Source organism: Haliotis cracherodii, unplaced genomic scaffold (genome assembly GCF_022045235.1).
Source record: "Haliotis cracherodii isolate W230 unplaced genomic scaffold, xgHalCrac1.p SCAF_2, whole genome shotgun sequence".
Taxonomy (NCBI): domain Eukaryota; kingdom Metazoa; phylum Mollusca; class Gastropoda; order Lepetellida; family Haliotidae; genus Haliotis; species Haliotis cracherodii.
In genome coordinates, this window is record NW_027266275.1 from 44,556,823 (window position 1) to 44,581,128 (window position 24,306).

General features: G+C 40.4%; 2 protein-coding genes across 2 annotated transcripts; one reads left to right on the forward strand and one right to left on the reverse strand.

Annotated features, from left to right (window-relative positions):
- Positions 1–1,393: 1,393 nt before the first annotated feature.
- Positions 1,394–1,873, forward strand: LOC139467626 (death-associated inhibitor of apoptosis 2-like). Its single transcript, XM_071249153.1, has one exon. It carries the CDS (start codon positions 1,394–1,396, stop codon positions 1,871–1,873), a length of 480 nt encoding a protein of 159 aa, XP_071105254.1.
- Positions 1,874–6,160: 4,287 nt separating this feature from the next.
- Positions 6,161–19,727, reverse strand: LOC139467627 (uncharacterized). The gene is made up of 3 exons (XM_071249154.1): positions 19,218–19,727; positions 18,045–18,305; positions 6,161–6,652 (listed from the first exon to the last, which is right to left on the reverse strand). Exons 1-3 carry the CDS (start codon positions 19,725–19,727, stop codon positions 6,161–6,163), a joined length of 1,263 nt encoding a protein of 420 aa, XP_071105255.1.
- Positions 19,728–24,306: the final 4,579 nt, after the last annotated feature.

A 24,306-nucleotide genomic window follows, 5' to 3' on the forward strand; every position in this document is an offset into this window, starting at 1 on the left:
GGCACTTACCCTTACAGAGCATACTTGGAAACCCTTCTGAGTTATGGTACAGTAGCCAAAACATCTCACCTTCAATGTCCTGGATGGTTTGCCGACGATGCTGGTAAAATGGACACCTTCAATCCTGATGCAAATGCAGATGCAAAAACAGGGGCGTTAGAACGCGACGTGATCTTATTGTGCCCAGCAAAGAAGTGGAACTGACAGGACGTCTACACTGTGACTTGTTTCTTCAAGACCGTTATCTGGTGGATGGTGTCCCTATGAAACTGGAATTGCTACGAAGTCCCGATGAGTTCTTCTTCATGTGTGTTGCTGATGGTATCTACAAACTAGCCCTGACCAAAGCCGAATTTTATGTCCGTCAACTCAACATCGATCCTGCTGTCCGAGAAACACATGTGTCCAGCCTTAACGCTGGGGTGACTGCCAAGTATCCCCTTTCCCGTGTGCAAGTGACCGCCCATGACATTCTGAGAGGCAGTAGAGACTTTCACAAGAATCAGCTCATCGGTGGCCAATTACCAACACGCATGGTCCAGGGACTGGTGGACAATAGTGCCTATCGCATGGGTCAGATGGAACAACGAAGGAATACACGCACCTTACAACATGAATACAGCACGTTGTGGGGGGTGTACTGTCTCCAAATGCTGACCTATCGCGTATCAAGTGTTAGATACGTTGGACTGGAAGGACACCGTCAAGAATGATGCCACGGTATTGGTTTCATACCAAAGTGTCTATCTCCGTTCCTGTGGATGAGATGCCTGCCTTTTGACTGAGTGCCCAGACGCGTACCCTACATCAAAACAACCAACCTTTCTGCCCTTATTGACCTCACACTTGTTCACTACGTTTTAGGAATGTACATACGTTCACACCCGACTGGCAAAAAAAAAGAAAAAGAAAAAAAGTTTCCTGTTCACAAAAATCACAGGTCGCCCCTATTTTGTTTTGTTGGTTCATGTGAGTGGGGATAAAAAAAAGTTGAAAAAAATAAGTGTTGTGTTGTCTTTAGGATGGGGAATCGACAAAAAAATCGAAAAAAAAGGATCAAATCTGACCCATCAGAAGCTTGGGTTTTGGACCCATCAGAGGATGCGCTTGCCCTGTTCTGGCCTCTGATTGGTCGAACCGGGGTTGTGCTTTCTCTCCCATGGTGAAATCCATTTCCTATGGAAAACAAACACAAGGGGTCTGGCCGGTCTGGAAAACCAGGGCTTAGGCCGGGCATGGAACGGACCAATCAGTGCGCCACGTGGTGGACCAATCAGCGTGCTGCGTTTTGGACCAATCAGCGGGCAGCGATGTTCGAACCGGTCCCTCTCCTATTAAGAGTGAACCCACTCGAGTGGAGTCACTTGTGCAAAAAAATCATTGCATCGTGAGAATGGCAGAAAGGAGGAGCAGCAGTACGAATACGAGTGAGGGAACTATGGTGACTGTGCTGACGGATGCTTATGGATCCAAGATTTATCTGTGGAGTATGAATGGTTGTGATGATAGGACGCTGCCGACACCACCACCGCCGCCATCCAGGAACCCGATGTCGCCATTTCATCAATCTTTTGAAAGCAGGGTCACTTCGTTTGAGGCGTGGCCAATTCAGATGGCCCAGACTGCTGAAGACATGGCACATGCGGGCTTCGTGTACACGCAAAGCACCGATAGCGTGTTCTGCTTTCATTGCGGTGTGCGGGTGAGAAGATGGGCGACCCACGACGATCCTTGGCTGGAACACCTCAAGCGGTCCCCTCACTGCCCCTACCTCAAGCTGACGGGGGTAGTGAAACACAAGAACGTGGCAGCTATCTGTGTGAGAATCAGATCTACCAGGAGCCTGCGAATCAGAGCAACGCGAATGGTGTAGTATGGCCGCCTTCCTAGGATGACGTTTCTGTTTCCCGTTCCTGTTCCTGTTCCCGTTCCTGTGTCTCGTTTTCCGGTTCCCGTTCCTGTTTTTTCATCATCTTTCCTTCCAAACGGCCCTTTTCAGGGCCACCCATCTCTCCCGAAAGATCGCTTTCATCCTTGCTTTGACTACCCTCTCCACCACAACCTCCACCAAACCAAAAGAGGTCAGTGAATCTGAGACAGTATTGCTGTACCTTGTTTTTTTCACACCAAGTAAAGTGTTTCCATTCTATCATATTTTGTTTACATTTTTTCAGGGGCAAACGATCCGCTTGAGAATAATAAGTTGAGATAAAAATCAACACACATGGTAATTTTATTTATACATAACAACATAACACGAAGATAAACATATGTTGTTCTTACTGTATGCAAATATAGTACACCATAATTACATGTGCTTTGTAAAAGCCTGATTAAATATATAAAGACAACTAGAATGATAAGCTGTGTATATTATTTGACACATTCTGATTTATATTTTTATGGATGTTTTCCACATTCACTTATTCAGCCGTCCTGAAACTGGTTTAGCACTGCTTTTTGAAGGAAATTGCCTCATGAAATATATATGCCGAAGGAAAATGCCTCATGAAATATACACGCTGAAGGAAATAGCCTCATGAAATATATATGCTTCAATAGCTAATAAACAGTATTTAGGTACCGTGTTCATTCAAAGGTCAAGTAGATTCAACTCCCCAATTGTTTAGCAACTGTACAACTGAATGCGAGCCTCGCATCATCCCCGAGACTATGAGACAACTATTCTTACACACCTGCGGGTGAGAAACCCATTTGAGATAACTGGTATCAAACATAATTATGTGTTAGATCGAATTCCAGGCCCCTGGACTCCATGGTGATGACCTGAGGTCAGATGATGAGGGACAACTTTCCTTAGTGTAAGCCATTCATAAGTTGCTCGTGCTTCAGTACTAGTCGAATGTTCGCCTACGTCTGTATTGAACCACAGGACCGTGTAATTGTAATAATCACTTTAGGCAAAGCAAAATGACTGAAAGTGGCCTCTGAAAATTAGGTAAAATGTAAATCTCGCCAAATCACAATTCACGGCGTTATTTACTGTGTGCTTAGAAATCTAAATATCGGATATTTACTCGAATAATGAAGTAGAAAATAGCATATTAGTGATCACGGGTATCAAATCACCAATTCTGAAACTTTGCCGATAAGCCTAGAATCGTTCAGAATGTTTTGGAAATATGCACGAAGTGTACGTTCCGCCATATTGGATTGTGTTTACATAATGCGGGTTATGAGACGCCTATTCGATCAGGTATATTTCAAACTCTGCTGCTATACATGCATCCCTGAATTCCTCATACATTTTAGAAACAAATGACAAAAAGTCGTTGTCATCAATGCAAATTAAAAAAAACAAATATAAGTACGCAGATTGTCAGAATATTTATGATTATTTACGTGACACATTTATGTATATACGATCAGTCAATCAACGAAAATCCTCCTGGAAATCCCGCGTACTGTTGTCAGTGAACACGCCATTTTGTAAGAGTCGGTCACTGGTAGTGATGTCATACGGAACTAAACATTGTTGTATATATTTGGTAATTTCTTTGAGGTGTAAACTTTTAACTCGGCATCCAGCGTGTTCTTTGTTTTTGTCTAGTTTGCATTATCATCGCCTTTGTAATCCATAGATATGGCGGAAACCTTTTTGTGTAGGGTCACATTATTTATATGTAGTATGCAGTACAAAGGATGACGTCACATATGACAGTGGTTTTATGTATTAAAGCGCTACTGCGATCATAAGAATAGACAAAAGGCATCGATTCGATGCTTAAAAAGGTGCGATTTTAGGGTGTGTAAGAAACAGATTACTGCACTCGTGCCTGTCAGATACCATTGATCTTACAACGAGTTGTAACAAAGCGAATCTAACTCGCTTTCGCTCGTTAGATACGTTTTGAAACGACTCGTTGTAAGATCAGTGGTATCTGACAGACTATATATCACATATGTATTAATCTGGTGTTAGCAGTTACCTGCGCGCATCTCATAGGATTAAAGCAATGATCCCTGAAGTTATACCGTCATGAATATGGCGTTATCAATAGGCGCTATATATGCTATATCTGCATTGTTTATTTGCCTCCTATGTCCAGCAAAACAGCAAAGAGTGCCGTGACGATTCTCTTTGGACCCTAGGATACCTTGTGCCCAATATCCTGGGATTGTTATAGTGCTAGATTACCATCAGAACGCTTTTATTTTTCCATAAACCACCACTGATGGTACAAGAGCGGAATAAGACATAATTAGATATACATTTATGGACGATCATATAGAAGCCAAAGTGTGCGCGTGCAGTATGTCAGGGCAACCATTCTTGACCATGATCGGCTGTGGGTCTAGTGCCATGATGTGGGGCGGTATCATACATTTGGTTTATTGTGAATGTACATATGACTTTCCAGCGATATATTGACGTAATTTTGCGAGTTGTTGTTGTTCCATTCGCCAAAATAATCGGCAGAAATTTCGAACTGCAAGATGACAATGCCAAACCACAACGTGCCCAGGTGGTCACCGATTATTTCTGACGAGAAGGCACACGGACATTGGACTGGCACACTAAGTCCCCTGACATGTCCCCAATAGAGCATCTGTGGGATGTTCTTGGTTGGAGAGTGTACGCCAGAGACCCAGCAACTCACAAGGTGGCCCAATTAGGGGTAGCTCTTCAAGCGGAATGATGGGCAATACCAAGGGCAACCATACGCGAGTTAATTAACAGTCTGCCATCAAGGTGCCGTGCATGTGTCGCCCAACTTGGTTGACACACCAGACATTTATCTTATCGCCCGAAATTAATATCACAGGCATTTATCGTCAATACACTGTTATTATCATTATTTATTATCATTTATTCTCTTTTGTCCCTAGTGTACATATTATATACAATTTGCATGAACTTCGATAAACTTTATTAAGTTGGATGTACAAAATACTAATGTCGTTAAGATCAGATTTTAGTGCTCGCTAGATCTGAGGACATACCATTGCAAGTCACGTCCAACGATATTTCATCCGACCAATCAGAGCGTAGCTTACGAGATAGCTGAAAGTGAAAGTCCGAACGAATTTGGTAATCATGCATCAGCGAAAGGGTTGACAACAGTTCCAAACTGCACCACTGATTCTCACGCATGAATGCGATAAACATATGAAGATTGTTCATAGCTCGGTCGGAAGTAGTGGCATACCATCCCGGCCATCTATTTGACATTCCAGAATTTTCTTTTGTTCAGTTTTTAAAGTTTCAATCGAAAATTTTGTCAAAATATTTTTCAAAGTGTAGTCTGGAATGGAAGACGCCATTTGGAAAGCAGTGCCGTAAAGCTCGAGAAATCTGCTAATGTCTCCTTTCTGTCCGTGATTTTATTGGTCGGTCAAAGTACACAAAAGGTCGTTCTGACATGACCTGTGATGGTATGTCCTATTGCTTTATTGGTTATGCATAAAATGTTTAATTCCATTGTCGGGTATAGGGGTAATAGATTGTAATTGGCCATCACTGAGCTATGAAGTATGTATATTGAAACAGTAGTCATAATGGGAAGAGACCTTTGAACCGAAGTCCGTTATTCTAATTGGACTGGCGCCCTGGCAACTTAAACCTGTGTTAATTCCCTCTGTGTATTTAGATCGGGTCAGCAGGATATGAGAACTGAAAGGTTACTATCATTGTTGCTAACTTGTGTCTTTTCGCCTGTTAGATATATCTCATGCTGTGTGGGTTATATTGTTAATTGCTTTCTTTAAAGCCTTAATGCTTTAGCTTGGTTGCTTATTGTCTAGTGTTAAGAAATCCTAAACTTCAGTTGGTAAATATTTGTCAATGTGCCTTAATGCAATCGGTCTGTCTGTCTATTTATGTTTTTTGTCAACGTCACGCGTTTGTATTCACTGGCTTATTATTTTTGTTTGATAATTAAAATTTGAGTCGGCACCTCTGTGGGTGAGGCGTTACTCCAGTGTAGGTGACGTAATCGTTAGTTAAGCACAGAGACACGTAATAATAACACATGGCACAATCTCACAAAACAAGTCACGATATGGCTGAAATATTGCCGATGTGACGTTAAATATTAACTCACTAACTCACTCACAAAACAAGGTATGTGCGAGGAGCTTTACGCACTAAGCAGTCACATACCAACATCTTTTGGATTCTTGCATGTCACTTGCCCTATCAGGTTCTTCCTGGCATAACTTTGTTAATACCGACTCCCTGAGATCGTGAGCTGGTTGCAACAGGCATGGAGGTACCCATGGCCAGATTTTGTGCTTCAGTTGAAAGATAATACAATGCGTACAATTTAGGAACGTACAAGAAGAACAAAATGACGTTAGAGTTGGCAGCCATTGCAGCTGCTAGAAACAGAGATCGAAGCGTGGTTTTTGTTGTCGTAAAGTAGGTTGGTATAAATGCTAACCACAGGACAATGGTTGTGTACACACAAAAGCTTACAAAGCGAGATTCATTGAAATTATCTGGAAGTTTACGCGTCTTCATCGCGTAGAAGGTGCAGACGAGAACAAGCGTTAAATTGCAGACAACAGACACAAGGAAGCCAGTTTCGGGAAGTTTGCAGGTCACCTCGACGTATCTCTCAGAGAAGCTCGGCATGGCAGTGAGGGCACGAGGAGTGTCCAGGATGATCCAAATCCCTATTATCAGGGTCTGCAACGAAACCAATTTGTTTAAAATACACATTGTCATTCGAAATAGATTGGTTACAATGGAAATCACTTCTGTGAAAGTGTCACTGTAATTGTGCTTCTGTTAGAAAACATGTAACATGTAGCAAAGAATCCATACTAGGTTTAACGCTGTTAAGGTTCCGACTGGAAACAATGCTCATCCTTTAATATTAAAGCTAAAAGTAAAATGAATCTACATTGTATGAAAATCCTGGGAAATCCCTTCTTCGTTACGTCATAGTCGTGGTTCACCTATGTTTTTTTAACTGAGGTTGTGAGATCAGTACCAAATGCCAGAAAAATATACATTGCTCCACAGAATTTGTTTATTGATTCCTTTTTTCGTTTACTATTCATATACTTCTATATGGCAATATCATGTATGTTTATTACTGATGAGTGTAAGTGGAAGAAAAATATGGTGCTAATAAAATGATAAGTGTTCTTGTGGCCAATGGTGATACTGCTATTCAAGGCTAAGATAGGAGGCTCAGATCTGTTGGGACACTCATCAATTTGCTCTCTTAGAAATTCAACCTTAACAAGTATTTGTATGTGTTTTTATTGAAAATATAAGTCTTTTCGAAACAAACGCGGAGAAGAGGATTAATGTGGATGCCTCACTTTTTGGCATAACATTGCATTCGCAACAACATGTACGGTCGGAGTTACTGAAGAGGTTTTTCTTCCGTCAACAATTTCTAGATTTACCACCGGAATGGAAGAAAACGTGTTTAAAAGAAGGCACAAGGGTGGACTCAGAGAATTGACATACAGACCTGACATGATATTTACAAATGTAAAGTTCTCAGAAAGAGCAGCCCGTGTGAAGTTGTTGTATAATTCTGGGAAAGCTGTCTGCTATGCTTTACTGAAACGTGGTCAGAGGAAACTATTGATAATTGAAGCCTTGGCATTCCGGGATTTGGTTCACCTGTACGACTAGATAGGGACACTCAGAGCACAGGGAAGTTTATGTTAGGAAGCGTTTGTATTTATGTAAACGAGAGATGGTGCAAGTGTATTGTCACCAGGGATACAGTTTACACAGAAGACATCGAGATGTTGAGTATTTCATATCTACCCACAGAATTTGAACAATTATGGGCACCTGAGTTTATTTTGGGAAATATCAATTCCTGTAAGCTGAACAATTTTCATACTAAATATTATCAGTATGTTGACTGCCCTACAAGACGTGGTAAAAACGCTCGATCTGAATGTGTCGTGAATGTGAAAGTCGACTGCAAACCGTTCATAAAACTCCGAGTTGAACGAACTGATGTTATCACTGATCACATATGTTTCTGTGTAGATAAATTACTCAAAGTGTACCCGAACAACAAGCTCTGGGTATCAAAGGAATTCAAGTCTGTGCTCATCAAAAAGAAGCGAGCTTTTTGTGCAGGCAACAATGACAAAAGTAATATCCATTCTAAAGGACACCATGTGTGTAACTAGTGAATAATAATAATAATAATAATAATAATAATTAAAGCTGCAAGCAGCAATGTCGGGCTCCAAGTGACACTGTGCACAAACGTCCATGTTCGAATCCTCAAAAGGTTTCCTTGAACCAAATTCGTCAAATGTAGGCACCACTTGCAGGGTATCGCCGCTTCGAAATTGTCGTGTGCCGGGGTGTCCAAGTCTGTTCTATACCCATTTCCAAACTTGAACATGTTTGAATCCTCAAAAGGTTTGCTTGTACCAACTCCGTTCAAAATTAGTCACCGGACATCGCCGCTGCGAAATTGGCGTGTTCCAGGAGTGCCCCAAATGTTAATCAAATATAACCACCAAGCGGTGTTACTTTTAGCATGCAAGCAAGAACAAAAGATGAGGTACATATGTCCGACTAACTTCATGTCAACTTTCAATAGTTTCTGTGGAGTACCTTACAAGATATGATCTTTAAAGTAAAATTTCCGTGTAAAAAATCAATAATCCAATAGGGCGGTCACTAAGAAAGATATCCTAATAGAGTTTGATGTGTTATGTATGGAGACAATTCTCAGAAAGTTTGAAAGAATTTCATGAAGTGGGTTCAGAGGAGATAGGATTTGAAAACATATACCCCCCAAAAAACCTGTGAAAACCTTGAATCGAATATTGCAGCAACTAAAAAAGATGTCCAAAATCGGCTACGTCCGACACACTTCATGTCAACTTTCAATAGTTTCTGTGGAGTACCCTACAAGATATGATCTTTAAAGTAAAATTTCCGTGTAAAAAATCAATAATCCAATAGGGCGGTCACTAAGAAAGATATCCTAATAGAGTTTGATGTGATATGTATGGAGACAATTCTCAGAAAGTTTAGATGTATTTCATGATGTGGATTCAGAGGAGATAGGATTTGAAGACAGGTACCCAAAAAACCCTGTGAAAACCTTGAATCCTATATGGCTGCCAAACAAAGTGACCAATGACAACAGTCAAAGAAAAAAAAATGTCACGCACCCAAAGCAGCAGACACATGCAAGTTTTCAAAGTAATCGGACAAGCGGTTGCGGATCAATAAGGCGAAATATATTTTTTAAAAATACTTGTTTTTCAGTTATCAGCCCTTGGCCATTGGGGCTACGGCCTTGGGATTTTGGCGGATTCTAGTACTCAACGGCCTTCATACACATACAAAATTTGAACATAATCGAGCCAGAGGTAATGCTGCTAGCTCTGGTACAAAAATCGGCGGAATAATAATAATATTAAATCGAACGATAACACAAGGGCTCTTCAGCCATTCGGCTTGGTGACTCTTTTAACAGGCTGTCACTTTTTTGTCATTTAGGCGTCAGTCAGTCGGATTAGCGTTCTGAGTTCGTCAGGACCCGGGTTTTTTGTCGCATTGCTGAGATGAAGTGCTAAACCTGTTTCCAACTGCGTCCATGTTTGAATCCCAAAATGGTTTGGTTGTACCGACGCCGTCAAAGGTAAGGAAACGTTTGCGAGACATCGCCGCTACGAAACTGACGTGTCCCAGAACGTCCCGGGATGTTCTAAACCCATTTCAGACGCCGTCCATGTTCGAGTCCGCATATGGTTTGTTTGTACCAACACCGGAAAACGTCATAAACCTCTTGTGAGACATCACCACATGTGTCCCAGTGTGTTCTTAACCCATGTTTGACTTCGAACGTTGTTCGAATCCCTAAAGGGTTTGCTTGCACCAACTCCGTCAAATGCCATCAACAGTAACGTACGGTAGCATTTGGCCATTGGGAAATGAGGGCGGTCGGGTAGCCTAGTGGTTAAAGCGTTCGCTCGTTACGCCGTAGACCCGGGTTCAATTCCCGACATGGGTACAATGTGTGAAGCCCATTTCTGGTGACCCCCGCCGTGATATTGCTGGAATATTGCTAAAAGCGGCGTAAAACCATACTCACTCACTCACTCAATTGGGAAATGAACTACCAAGTCAGGGAGCCTGACCACCCGATCCTGATAATCGCCTCTTAAGACAAGCATGGGTTGCTGAAGACCAACTCTAACCCTCATTTTCAAGGATAGTATACATTATGCAGAAGACACGTGGCAGTGAAAGGGAGATAATCTTAGGTTATCTGAGCGCTTTCGGTGAAAAGAAATCATCAAAATCAAAATCAAAATCCAATAGGGCCGTCACTAAGAAAGATATAAAAAACCGGCTAACATAGTTTGATATGTTATGCATGGAGACAATTCTCAGAAGGTGTGGAAGTGTTCCATGCAGTGGATCCAGAGGAGATAACGTTGGAAGACATGTACCCCCCAAAAACACAATGAAAATCTTAAATCAAATATTACCACCAAACGGTGGTACTTTCACCATGCAAACCAGGTCAAAAATTAGGTTCATATGGTAAACTAACTTCATGCAAACTTTCAATGGTTTCTGTGAATAACCTTACGAGATATCTTCTTTTAAAGTAAAATTTATGAGAGAGAAATTATCAAATTCAAAATCCAATATGGCCGCAAATAAAAACGATATCCAAAATCGGCTAACGGGGTTTGATGTGATATGTATGGAGACAATTCTCAGAAAGTTTGAAATCATTTCATGCAGTGGATTCAGAGGAGATAGTATTTGAAGACAGGTACCCAAAAGATACTGTGAAAACCTTGAATCCAAAATGGCTGCCAAACCACGTGACCAATGACCAAAGTCAAATTATATGAAATGTCAAGCACCTACGGCAGCAGACACATGCAAAGTTTGAAAGTAATTGGACAAGCGGTTGAGGAGAAAGAGGGGAAAGCATATTTTCAAAACTTGAGTTATCTGCCCTTTGTCGTTGGGCCTACGGCCTTGGGATTTATTTTGTATCTAGAATTTAACTGCCTCCATAAATATGGCTGCCAAACCACGTGACCAATGACCAAAATCAAAGAACAAAAAATGTCAAGGAACTAAAGCAGCAGATACATGCAAGGTTTGTAAGTAATCAGACAAGCGGTTGCGGAGCAATAGGGCGAAATACATCCTAAAAAATACTTGTTTTTTCAGTTATCTGGCCTTGGCCTTTGGGCTTACGGCCTTGGGATTTGGGCGGGCACATACACATACAAAATTTGAACAAAATTGAGCCCGTGGTTACAGTGGTACAAAAATCGCCGGAATAATAAATAGTAAATAGTAATAATAGTAATGATAAATCGAACGATTACAATACAGCCTTTCGGCTTGGAGCCCTAATAAGGGTCGGATGATGTACGGCTCTCCGTGGTGGGCCTAGATAGGGAGGAATTAATTCCCCGAAACAAACGTACATCACCCAGTTAGGGCCAACCCCCCGAAGCTGGGTAACAATGGGTTACAGAACGTCATGAAGAAAATCATCTTTTGACAACGCAGGCCAGTCAGGCTCCCTCCGGTATACAAACCAACCAAACTGGACATGGGACTTGCCCCAGGGGGAGGCACAGAACCCATCCAAAAGAATATCTTGGACGTACCATCTCAAGTCCACACTTCTTGAGTATGCGAAAGTAACAGGATGGTCAGACATACCACGTATACATGGCAAATTACTGAAGCAACATTGGGACAATGCCATGCCAAGGCATGGTGAGCTAACGGCCAACGTTCGTCAGGCGCCTTTGCATGAACCTCCAGCTCCAACAGCAGCAGACCCGAAATTGCAAATGGACGTTCGCATTGTTTTCCCTAAAGTACATGATGCAGTTGTCACTGATGACCCACTCATGGGCTCACAAAATGAAATTCCTGATGGCCTCGAAGATTTTGAGTCCCTCTCTTAATTCTCTTTTAGATACAGGGGATATTCCGCCTTGGTTGTGCAAAGGGCGAACAATACTTCTCCCAAAGAAACGTGATCTGATCCTAAAAGCTTCTGCCCAATTACTTGTTTGAACACACAGTACAAAATATTTACAGCGTGTCTTACAGATCTTGTGTCATCGTACAGCGCTTCGAATGACATTATCTACATGGAGCAGAAAGGAGCCAGAAAGTAAGGACTAATTGCTGGTTCAGAAAATGATTCTTGAACAGGCTGAAACTTACCACCGTAACCTCTCAATGTGGATAGACTACAGGAAAGCTTATGATTCTGTACCTCACGAATCGATTTCGAAGTCACTGGAATGTATTGACCTCCCGAGTGACTACTTAATGAATTGCAGGTCAACTCAACTTGAGACGTATTCGCAGGGGCAGGTGGTGACTTCGTTCGGAACCCATTTCTATTAGAAGAGTAATATTTCAGGGCGATTCTTTAAGACCTTTGATTTTCTTTTCCTCACAAAATCCTTTAAGCTTTTTGCTTAGCAAAGAGGAAGGTTATTATCGTGGACCTCCTCAGCACAGATCCCCAACACAAATATTAGGCAGTATTTTGATCGCTCACAATTTCCGTAAAGCTTCTAAATAAAAAATAATCGTCGCACAGTACTTTTATCGGTGTACAAAAAAAGCGGAGAAATTTGCTGTTTTTCAACGCAGAATCAATTCTCGGAAAACACTTAGAAGTGTCTTTTTTAAACCGGATTAATATTTGAAGTTTCATAGGAAATTTTATATTCCCCCACCTCTGCGTAATTTTATAGCCAGAGGTAGATCCAGTGCCGCGTGACCGCAATTCTCGCACAACCTTCACTTTTCCGATCTGAGGAAAATATGCGTCAGAAAAATACTCGGCATCCAGAGCCCCTGAGAGGCAATGGTGTCACAGCAGCTCGGTACATTGATATAGTCTTGAGACCACACGCCATACCTCATTTGGCACATCGCCGCAACCACGAGTTTCAGCATGATAACGCCCATGCCCACACTGCGAGAGCGACAAGTGACTTCCTCCAGCAGAATGACATCAGAACCATGCAGTGGCCTGCCCTCACTCCCGATTTAAATCCCACTGAGCACCTGTCGGACGAGATTCTAAGACGGCTGAATGACGTCCGACCAAGTCCGACAACTGCAGCTGAACTGCGTCAGTCGTTCTTCAGAGTGTGGGCTCAAGTGCCAATGGTCTTCATCAACCGCCTCATCCAGTTTCATCTTTTTAATATCTCTCAAAGTATATTTACAGTGTTTGGACAAATAGGGTTTCTCATATATCTATCGGGGGCACGGGTGGCCCTGTCGTCTCAGGCGCCGCGATTCGCTGTGCAGAGTTGCGTCCCCTGGGCACGCCAGAAACCTATGATAGTGGGTTCGAATACCGGTTCGCCCGATTATGTTTCTAGGTTTGTCAGCACCATACCTGTGCTCGTGGGTTTCACCGAAGTGGTTAACGTCTGAGACCTACATCACTTCGGGCTTTCCTCCCACATTAAGCTGACACGCCGTGATATAACTGGAATCATGTTAAAAGCGGCGTTAAACCCAACTCACTCACTCACACACAATATATCTATCCATGGTGACGTTTCTTTTGCGGTTCAGTATATATTGCTAAACAATTTCAGTGAGCATAGTCCTTACTTGTTTACACGGTTGATACATGTCAATCATTGAATTGTCTGGTCCAGACCGCCATATTGCTGACCGCGGCATTAAACAACAAACAAAGCAATAGCCAAGGGCCAAATTATCTCAATAAACCATGTCTATGTGGATCAACAGAAACTAGTATAGATCAAAAGTCAAGACTCCTGGGATTAAGGGCAAATAGTTAAAAAGCAATTAATAAATATCTTTGTCCTATTGTCCTGTTTCCGCTACTACAATGACTGTTAGTCTTTGCATGTTTCTGTGACTTCAGATGCTCCGTATTATTAACCTTAGGCTTTTGATAAAAGTCACAAGGTTTGGAAGTCTTATTCGATTGAAGGTTTTGGCTATGAATTTTATCCTTTTCTGAGTACCCTTCTGCGAGACACTTCTCATTTGAAACTACCTGGTGAAACCCTTCCAAACTTTCCACACAAACATGATATGTCCAGATGCTGAACGGGTTATGAAATGTTTGTAAATTCCAGGATTTCCACCCTATATCGGTAAAATATAATGGACTATAAATGGAAATGTTGGTATTCACATCATGGAATATAAATGTTAATATCAAGTATGAGAACAAAGAAAAGTGTTGACGACAAACATCCTATACAGGAACGTTTATATCTGTTAACCTTAACATGAAACACATAATAGAGTTTGCAGTAGTACATATTCTCTACAACAAGTGCGTTTAGTTTACAACAAGTGTGTGGGCCCACCTCAAACTTTCGATTAGGCAAGCGGTAACCACCGATAATGCGGTTACGCCGAAGTCAGCGTGCAGTGGTCACTGCAATGTTCAATGTTTCACAGTTAAAACTATGGAACAGGTACCAACAAATCCAAAATGTTGACGATCGACCGAATTCATATACACCCAGGTCAATGACAAGAATACATTTAATACGTCTTGGTGAGGTGAGGTGAAATGGGGTTTGACGTCTCACTTATATATAGACGTGCATGCTCGACTGTGTGTGTGTGTGTGTGTGTGTGGCTGCTTGTACTAGTCCGGACTAATGCCGATTTTATAGTGCTAGCCACAGAGATACTGACTCCGAGCCGACCAGTTCTTGTTTTAGGCGACAGCAGGGTAACAGCAAGTCCAATCTTTAAACGTCTTTAGGTATGACGCGGCCGTGCACGTGGATCGAACCCCCGACCTTCCGCTCTCCATGTGGACGCTCTACCACTAGACCACGGAGGCAGTCGAATACGATTGGGACATGATAGAGCGACGTGTGCGCCAACGTCATTGGCTGCCGACCACGTTGGCTGAACTTGGCCAGACACAGCAAGAGGGGAGGGACAGACTCCCTCAAATCGCCATTAGGAAACTCATACACAGTGTGCCTCGTCGAGTTAACCAATCGTGGCGGTATTACGCACTACTGATCCAAAAACGTCAACTTTGAAATTTCGGGTTGCCTCGCAAGACGTGCTAGAGCCCTGTCTTCCCGTACAGTTGTCTTTCGTGGTGGCCCTGGTCGTGGGTGGTCCTTTACTTCACGTGTATGTTTTCAAAGAGCGTCAGAAGTTGTTTGATCAAGGTTAAGCATTCAAGGCCTCAGTGAAGGTAAAAAGGTTTGTGGAGGATAATTCCAAACTGACATCAGTGACAAAAAATATGTCCGATGCAATTCCCTATTTTGATCTGTGCCATATGTTCCCGTGTTTGTTTCAGGTGAACAATTGACTTGCCTTTGCATGTGTGTTTGTGACGGGTGCCACCGGTGGTATCAACACCTGGTATCCTCACTAATTGATTGAACACTTGCTCATAAATCGGTATCGTACAATCGACTTTGCTTTTAGCAGAGATAATTTCTGTTGCATATGGAAGGTTGTGTCTCGCTTTTATTTTCTTACGTGTGAGTTAATGACGGTTTATAGCCAAGCGCATGGACGTCCTTGGCTCTGTATGACATACCAATAATTTGCCAGTGCCCCTGACAGCCTCCTGCATACCATGGTTACATGTGCTGACTAAACGATCGGATAATTTCCACTTTACGAGTAATTCATCCGTGACATACTTATTCACGATGGCAGACATATTGTATGTACAATGCAATTGGGATTAGCATCTTAAAAATAACGGTAATGAAGAGTTTCAAGGCATATAGATGTCATGGCTCCAGGGTAATTATCCTTTGGAATTAAAAGTCCATTCAGACAATGGGTGTCCCAAATCGGTCGCGATGGCATACGCTTATTTGTATCAATATCAAAGTGTTTTCCCTGAAATTCGAGGGTATGATGCTTCACATTCATATGCACAGTCAGTTATTGTCATGACTATATTCGAGATCGACAGCCATTCTATGAATGAGTATCAATTAACTTGAATTTTAAAACGGATATATCACTCTTCTTTATTTTTTTCGGGGGTGCTTAATTAATTTCAAGGTGTATCAATAATACAGAGCAGGCTGAAAATATCCAATCCGAAGTATGATTGCGCTATTGTAATTTTGTCTGGCCATTTTAAGATGAAAATTTGGAAACAATTTATGTAGGTTGGATTTGGGTGGTATAAAGGTAAAAGTAGTACCTTGCATGATATAAAAATTATATATTTTATGCAAGATATAGAGGATATTTCATCTGTCAAGTAAATTTTATGTTTCTCTCATAGAGTGACGAGAGGAAAGGAGATATATAGTTGTATTGTATACTGTGATTTCGGTTCGTCTAAGCTATAAATGAACAATTGCAAATTGTTTGGCTTCACGTCAACGTTTATGTATAACTGTACTTATCTTCAGGTAGTCAGGGATCCCTACTACTTGTGTAAGGACGACCGCGAGCAGGATATGCCATTCAGAGGAAACGCCCGGTGGAGCTGGACTTAAGCTCAGCTTATGTAAATCTGTGCTGGAAATTCTTGACGTCGACATTTGTCCTCTACTTGAAATGCTCCAATTCTAGAATGAATTGTCTAGAGACACGAGTTTACAATTAACAATTAAAAGTTCAGATAATATTTAGACAATCAAACCGTCACATTTATCAATCCTTTATATATAATATATGTGGGATTACTGATCGCTGTTAGAATCCACTGATAAATCCGCCCAAACGGCATTTTGCAGTTGAATAGGCTGCATTTGACCAAATTAATGATGTCATGTGGCAGTGTAAATTGTAACGTTACTGCCAATGATTGCTTGTGGCAGAAAGTTGATCGAGACTTGGTAGTGACTTTTTTTAGAGTAACATCCCTGATTTGAGTATTGTCCGTCTCAGCGGTTGACACCTTCATTACCCTCCCGGGATAGAGAGCTCCGCTGTAGGGAGTTTGTCTACTGACTTGTTTACATTTGCTGAAGGAAGAGTTTATATACCAGACGCTTAAAGGCAGTATTTTTTAGAAGTCTGCCTGTCTGTTCCCAAACAACAGGGAGACAAGGGCGATACGATGCCTTCCTTCTACGACTTGATTCATCTATTTGCTCAGAGCAGGCGGGATACCGATCGGAAAACACCGTTTTTTCTATCTGGTTCAAATTCTGATTCCTGGATTCAAGAATGGATCACGTGTCTCATTTAAGACATTCAACAGAGCACGGACTTTTGTTACAGGCCCTGATATTTACATTGTTGCTGCCACATGTTTTGTCACGTCATATCGCCTTTTATTATTGTAAATCTGAGCCTGTTCATTTCATTATAATTTATTGCTTGTTCATTGATCTAATGTGGTTATTCACTGATTTAACATTCTCGTTTCATTTGGAAATAAATACGCCATAACAATTAGCAGTCCCAAAGTTCATTAAATCTTCTGATTTCCAAAGAAATTATGAAATGCATATAGAATGAAAATCAAAATGTAAAGTCGACATTTTTCCTTTTATTTTATGATGATAATGAATTTTAAAACATTTTTATGTTTAATTTCAACACACAATGACAAAAAAATATATGATTAATAAAAAAAGAAAGTTAATGTATATTTTTTTCATTTCTGGGCTTCTGTTCCCAATTTAATAATTAGTATATTGTAATGTTTTAGGCCTTTTTTAAATTCTTACAATTTTTTAGAATAAGTCAATCTGTCAAAAATATGGACATGTTTCTCAATCATTGGTTTGTAAAATAACTGAAATATTTACAAATTTTATAATTAGGCATTGTTAAGCAGGAGTAGTCGTGGCAAAAGCAAATGTGGACACAAAGTGTAATAATGTTCATAATGCACCATACTTACCTGAAGAATGAGTATGGTCACCGTGAAAATAATCTGTGACTTCGAATCGATAAATAGAGGCCTTTTAGTAGACTTTTTGCCGGCTGTAAAAATCCTGTATATCCTATTCGTCTTCACAGTAAGAGGCGCATATGTCAAAGTGAAACTTAGATGGAAGCCAACATATGTTATGTTACATGTTGTATCATTTGGGCGGGTCGCTAACATAGCTACAAACACACACGAAAGGAAAATGCCACCCAACATGAGATAAGACAATTCACGAGAACTGGCTTTAATCAACTTCTCTTCATTGTTTTTGATATAAAAAAACGTAACGAGAATCGTCACGAAAACAGTGAAAATGTCCACAGTTACAATTACGATGCCTGTAAAATCATGCATGCCTGTGTAAGTGTGCTCTATTGGGTAGCACTGAGTCCGCATCTCGAAGTCAGGCCAGGTGTAATTGGTTTTTGAAGGGCATATTTCACACTGCGGTAAACCATCTTGCATAACCGTTCTTTCATTATTGCGACATTCCTTACAATACCAGCAACAGTGCGGCTGTGTACGAACGGCCTCAAATCCTTTGGGACAGTCATCACTACATGTTGACGTCGGCACACTTTCCCCTTCAAGTAACACAGATGGCTTCCACGTGACCTTACCCATATCAAATCTTGTGAATGTCTCCCTATAGCTATCCCACAATCCAATACTAGATAAACTGTACACACCGTTTATTTCGCGAAGGTTCTGTACTTCATATGTGGCCTTTCCATCTCCATTTTCATCAAATGATACCAAACCATTTTCTCCATGAAACGAAGTATTTCTTATTATTCTCAAAAAATCTTCACTGATAAAACAGTCATTCATATCAGTCTCTGGACAATGTGATAGTAGATAATGCAAGGCACTAGCAAATGTATATACAGCATCTATTACAAGAGAAACGGTTGATTCCGGTTTATATGATCCAGTTTCACCAAAGCTATAATTCAGCAAGCAGGGTGGTTTTCTAGACTGTCCATTAAAGCTACATCCAGTTTCGGACTCAACCGTCTCTTGAAACCATGGGTTATTTGAAGAATTGCTAGGTGTGAGGTATTTGAAGTATTCATCAAACCTGTTAGACGTTTCGGAAAAGAATTTGACTGTTAATGCACCCAGAGAAACATCTTCTAGATCCTTGTAATCTTGAATGTTTCTACCCCATGCATCACTCCCTATCCATGTGAACTGTCCATAGACACGATTACGTTTTGCTGAAGTTAATAAGGCTCGGGTTTGAGCAAGAGGGGCGAAAATTATCACAACTTTTGCTCTAGGAGTGTCTTCAAGTTCCTGCATTATTCCATCATAATCATTATCGGTGAAACTTTGTCTCATCTCTCTAATTACCGCAAGGCAGTATCTTATCTCTTCGACCTGAGCCTTCACAGCTTTATAACCTTCACTGCCGTAACTGCCTTCCGCATAGACGATAGACACATACGTCCACCCAAACGTTTTCAAGATATCAACGATGACTTTAGCTTGCAATGTGTCTGAGGGAACAATCCTTGAGAAATACGGATAGACAAATTTATTGCTGAGCAAGGGACTTGTTGATAGATAACTTAGTACTGGTATTTTGAATAATGACAGCAAATCTGCTATCTGGACTGAATTTTTACTACTCTCGGAGCCGATGACTCCTATAACATTGATAGGCTGCAACTGCGTTTTGATGCTTATGTTACTTGCACCATTGTTTTGAATCAGATGCAAAGCTCGGACCAATGCTGTTGTATCTTTGGAACAGTCATCCATCATTGTGAATCCAAGTGTCACATTTGGGAGTATGTCTTCTCTACTGTTGACTTCTCTCACAGCAAATGCAACTGCCTCAACACGTTGCAGAGCTCCCATTTCTCTGATGGCAGAACTGCAAAATGTCTGGCTATTGTATCGATGAACTGGTATGACAACTCCAATGTTTACATCGGCTTGCATGGTGTAGAAAATGTTTGGCAAATCCTGAAGTGGCCGAATTCCGACTGACGAAACCCCATATATCTGAACCAGTATACAGATAAGAACAGAGCACATCCCTTGAGCGTTCCGTAATTCAGTAATTGTCATGGCTATCCTCATCGCTAATACCTGGAATGAACAAAACAAAACATTAATATTAGTTTTGATGACATAAAAAAGTCATCAAACGAATAAAAATTTAAATATGCAATGGGACCTTATTTTCATGATGTTGATGTAATTTCACCGATGAATCGAGATACTGTCTAGACTTCTCAGATCATCGTACCCGAGTGTGGCATAGACAAGAAGAAAGATTTCAAGATTTCAACGTAGCTGAACATGACCGGTATGGAGAGGGCTAAATCATGATTTGGGGTTGGATCAATAGAGCTGGAAGAACCGATCTCTATGTCCTACAGAGGGGCATGATGACATGATGGATGTGTACATGAGCCCGTATTTGGTAGTGGATCGGACTTCATCCTCATGAAAGATATCGCACGACCTCAGCATGACAGGGTTATTGATCCCTACTTAGAGCACGAGACTATTTTCCGCATGGTGGGGCCAGCCCAGTCACCAGACCTCAACCAAATTGAAAACATGTTGAACCAGCTGCAGATCGCCCTCTCACGACTCCTTGTCCTTCAGGCAACTCTGCAGGAACTCGCCAATGATCTAAATGAAAAGTGGAACAACCTCCCCTTGGCAACCATTCAGACATGTATTAGGGGCATGATTCCGTCACATGGATCACATACGCCCTACTGAGTGTTGGTTTTTGAAAATGAATTCATTTGCTGATTGTTTTACGTTTTAGTTTTGGTCACATAGTATCATTTTGACGGGTGATCTGTTTGGTTATTGGTCACAATTTGTTTGTTGGCATTGTGTGGCACATGACAACGGACCTTTGTTCATTAAACATGTCTTCAAGCGATACTGTCTTTGGCTATTAAACAGATGAACACAATTTGAGGTATTACCTTTTAAAGTGGGTATCATTAATTTTGAGTAGTGAAAGGTGACCTGTGTATCGGATATATTATACACAACTGAAAACGATAGATACATTAATTAGATATATTACATACATGACAAGGCCAGGGGGAGAGTGTATATTGGATATATGGTATACATTTTTCAGAATGAAAGGTTTATTTTACGATAATTTTTTTTGTTCTATTATGACGTCATTTCTGAAGATTCGAACATGCACTAGCAACGACGTTAATTTGGAGTGGGAAGCGTCCAGTGAGTTGTTCCCTATAGATATAGGTGGGTAACGCAGGTAAACGCAATGGCTGAACGATCACATCCAAAACTGGGAGAGATATGAAAATCGGTAATAGGAGAAAGATACAGATAATCGGCGTGAAAATTATGAAAATATCCGGGAAATATCAAACTCCCTGTTCATAAAAAGGACATTGCCTAGGTCGGATTGCATTCACGGAGTCATCATTATTTAAATATGGGTGAACATTTCGTACAGATATTTAACATCCTTAAAGAGGCTGTACATAATATTGATTTCCCATGTAAGAAATAAACGCGCCTCTCGTGGTTTATTCTCCTTGCAGTGTTTTAGTGTACAATAAACAACTCCTAATCGATGTTTAGTTTAATGATAAGACAGATTTAAGAAGACTGGTTGTAATTATATCAGAGGACAAGAGGACAACGACGTGAAATTGGATGATGACGCAGGCAATAAGAAAAATGGTGAAAGTCTGGTGAAAAATAAATCCAGTTTTATACCTCCACGCGGGAGAGAAATATATTTGGAAGACTTTTGTGATAGACTTGAAAGTGCTCCTATTCATGTAAAACAAACAAAACAAAACCTATCTGAATGTGAATTGAAAGGCCTTACTAATCTTAAAAATAATACAGATATCGTTATTAAAGAAACCGATAAAGGGGGTGCTATTGTTATTATGAATAAATCATTTTATCAAAGAAAGATAATGTCCATTTTAAATGATGATCAATATTATAGTAATTCTAGTAAAAGAGAAGAAAAATCTGTCCAGAATAAGGTTAAGAAATTGTTAGATAAGTATGATGACGAAATTCTAGACCTAGAAAAGGACTATCTTACCAATTTTGAACCTAAAACCGCTAAAAGTACATAAAAGTAAATATATTCAAAAGGAAATTATTGATAAAATTTGTGAAGTTATTTCTATTGAAAATCCCGAAAATTTACCGTATAGACCAATTGTGGGAGTACCCGAGAGCTGTACTCAGCGTCTTAGCAATTTCATAGATATTATTCTTAAGCCTTTATGTAAACATGTAAAAAGTTTTCTCAGAGATGACATTGATTTATTATGTAAATTACCCACTAAGGTACCGAAAGGATCTATGTTTTGTTTTGGGTTTTTTGGGGGGGTGTTTTGGTTTTTTGATGACAGCGGATGAAGCCAGGGGATGACATTATTTTTACGTCTTTTTTTCAGCGTTGGCTGGTCCAGAAACTGAGGGACACAAACACTCCCCCTTTAAAAGAAAAGAAGATGTTTATAACAAACGCTGTGATTGTGTTCACAGTTTCCTTCACATGCCTGAACTATATATCAAACCTTACAATATGCACCTTTACTGTTAATCATTATACGAGTACGATAAATTAATACTTTACAAAACACCCTTTCCTTAATATATAAATTACAAATTCAAACGGCACGCTTAAGGACTACACACTGACCCAAACTGACTGTTTGTGTTTTCATCCATTGTACAAGATAAATTAAAGTATTATGAAAATGTCTTTATGATAGGTATTATGACAAAATGTGGTTCTAAACAGAATAACCGTATGTTACTGCTTATTCCGAAATATAGACTCTAGTGTTTCATTGAGGAGGTCGATTATCGCTTGCAACAACTAATAACTATGATGTTTTAAGTCAGTGCTTGATGTTATCATTAGTAGAATGGAAAAAAACTAAAAAAAAGGGGGTAACAGAATTGTAATAAACTCATTTTGTCCCAGCCAACTGGCTACATGAAAAGTATGTCGCCATTTCCACTGACAAGACCTGAAATGATATAACTATAAAAAGTTAGCCTCACTACATGATTTGTTAATGAAAGAACTTGGGACAAGTGACATATCAACTAATGCGACAAGCCAGTATGTTTCCTAAGTACTAACAACTTTTGACCTGACTCCAAGATAAGATTGGTTGGTTGGTTTGTTGTGTAACTCCGCACTCAGCAATATTCCAGCTATATGACGGCGGTCTGTAAATAATCGAGTCTGGACCAGACAATCCAGTGATTGACATCATGAGCATCGATCCACGCAATTGGGATCGATGCCATGCATCAACCAAGTCAGCGAGCCTGACCACCCGATCCCGTTAGTCGCCTCTTACGACAAGCATAGTCGCCTTCTGCAGCAAGCATGGGTTGCTGAAGACCTATTCTGTCCCGGATCTTCAGGGGCCAGAAAATAAGTGATGACACCATGTGTTCGCGAGAAGGGAAATCATACTCTGCTCCACAGGTAGCATCCGCATCAATAATTTGCATAAAAAAGTAAGTGGCTGTTGTCTGAAGCCGCACAACAGTACTCCTGCCTCTTCCGCATCATTTTTCTTGTTCCCCAAAAAATCAGAGATGAAATTAGTAAATCATTGGACTATTTCCCTAACATGTGCATGGTCTGGGTTAAATTAAAAACGTCACTGGCATCTTCCACGGGTATACTGGATCTATGTTAGTTAGTTTTGATGTTGTTAGTTTGCATAGTAATATTGAAACTGCGCTCGGACTGGAAGCTATCAGATACTGGCAGAAAGAATACCGCCATGATAGATACCAGATACCAGATAGATTTTCAACCCTAATCATGAAAAAACATTATCCATGGTTCAACGATTTTTTAATCAAAGTGTTAAAATGGAGAAGATATTGAGCAAATACAAAATTATCAACAGCCAAAGGCAACCCCAAAATCTTAGAAAGATTTTGACAAGTTCTAAATTTGATTCAGTTGTCATGACTCCACAGGTTTCTAAGTGCGGTGACAAACGTTGCCTAACTTGCAACAATATACTCGTAATTGAAGGCTGTTCACATTAGCCGTCACATTAGCTGCTAAAGTGACAGTGGTAACATTCACAATGAAAACAAATATAATTCATATACATTGCGTTACCTATTTAAAGATGGACACAACTATTTAATGAAAATGTTTTCTTTAGCTTTACGTTGCATAGCATCAACAGTATTCATTTTAAGGAAAGGGAATATCTTAAATTTGATATCCTTTCCTTTCCACAATTTCCCCGTTTACATTTTGAGACACTGAATACTGTAGACTTAATACATTAGTCAGATTTGGTGCGTGTTACCGGTAATATCTTTTATTTTCAAGTTACGGCTTTGAAGTATACTTTTTATCATTGTTACAGAGGTCCTAATTCGATTTATTTTAGTATCAGCATTAAAAAAAAGG

Coding starts and splice junctions, on each gene's coding strand:
- LOC139467627 (XM_071249154.1), bottom strand. CDS start 19,727: ATGGGAGCTCTGCAACGTGTTGAGGCAGTTGCATTTGCTGTGAGAGAA. Junction 18,306..19,217: donor AGATAAGATACTGCCTTGCG/GTAATTAGAGAG, acceptor GGTTTACCGCAG/TGTGAAATATGCCCTTCAAA. Junction 6,653..18,044: donor TTTTCCTTTCGTGTGTGTTT/GTAGCTATGTTA, acceptor GTTTCGTTGCAG/ACCCTGATAATAGGGATTTG.
- LOC139467626 (XM_071249153.1), top strand. CDS start 1,394: ATGGCAGAAAGGAGGAGCAGCAGTACGAATACGAGTGAGGGAACTATG.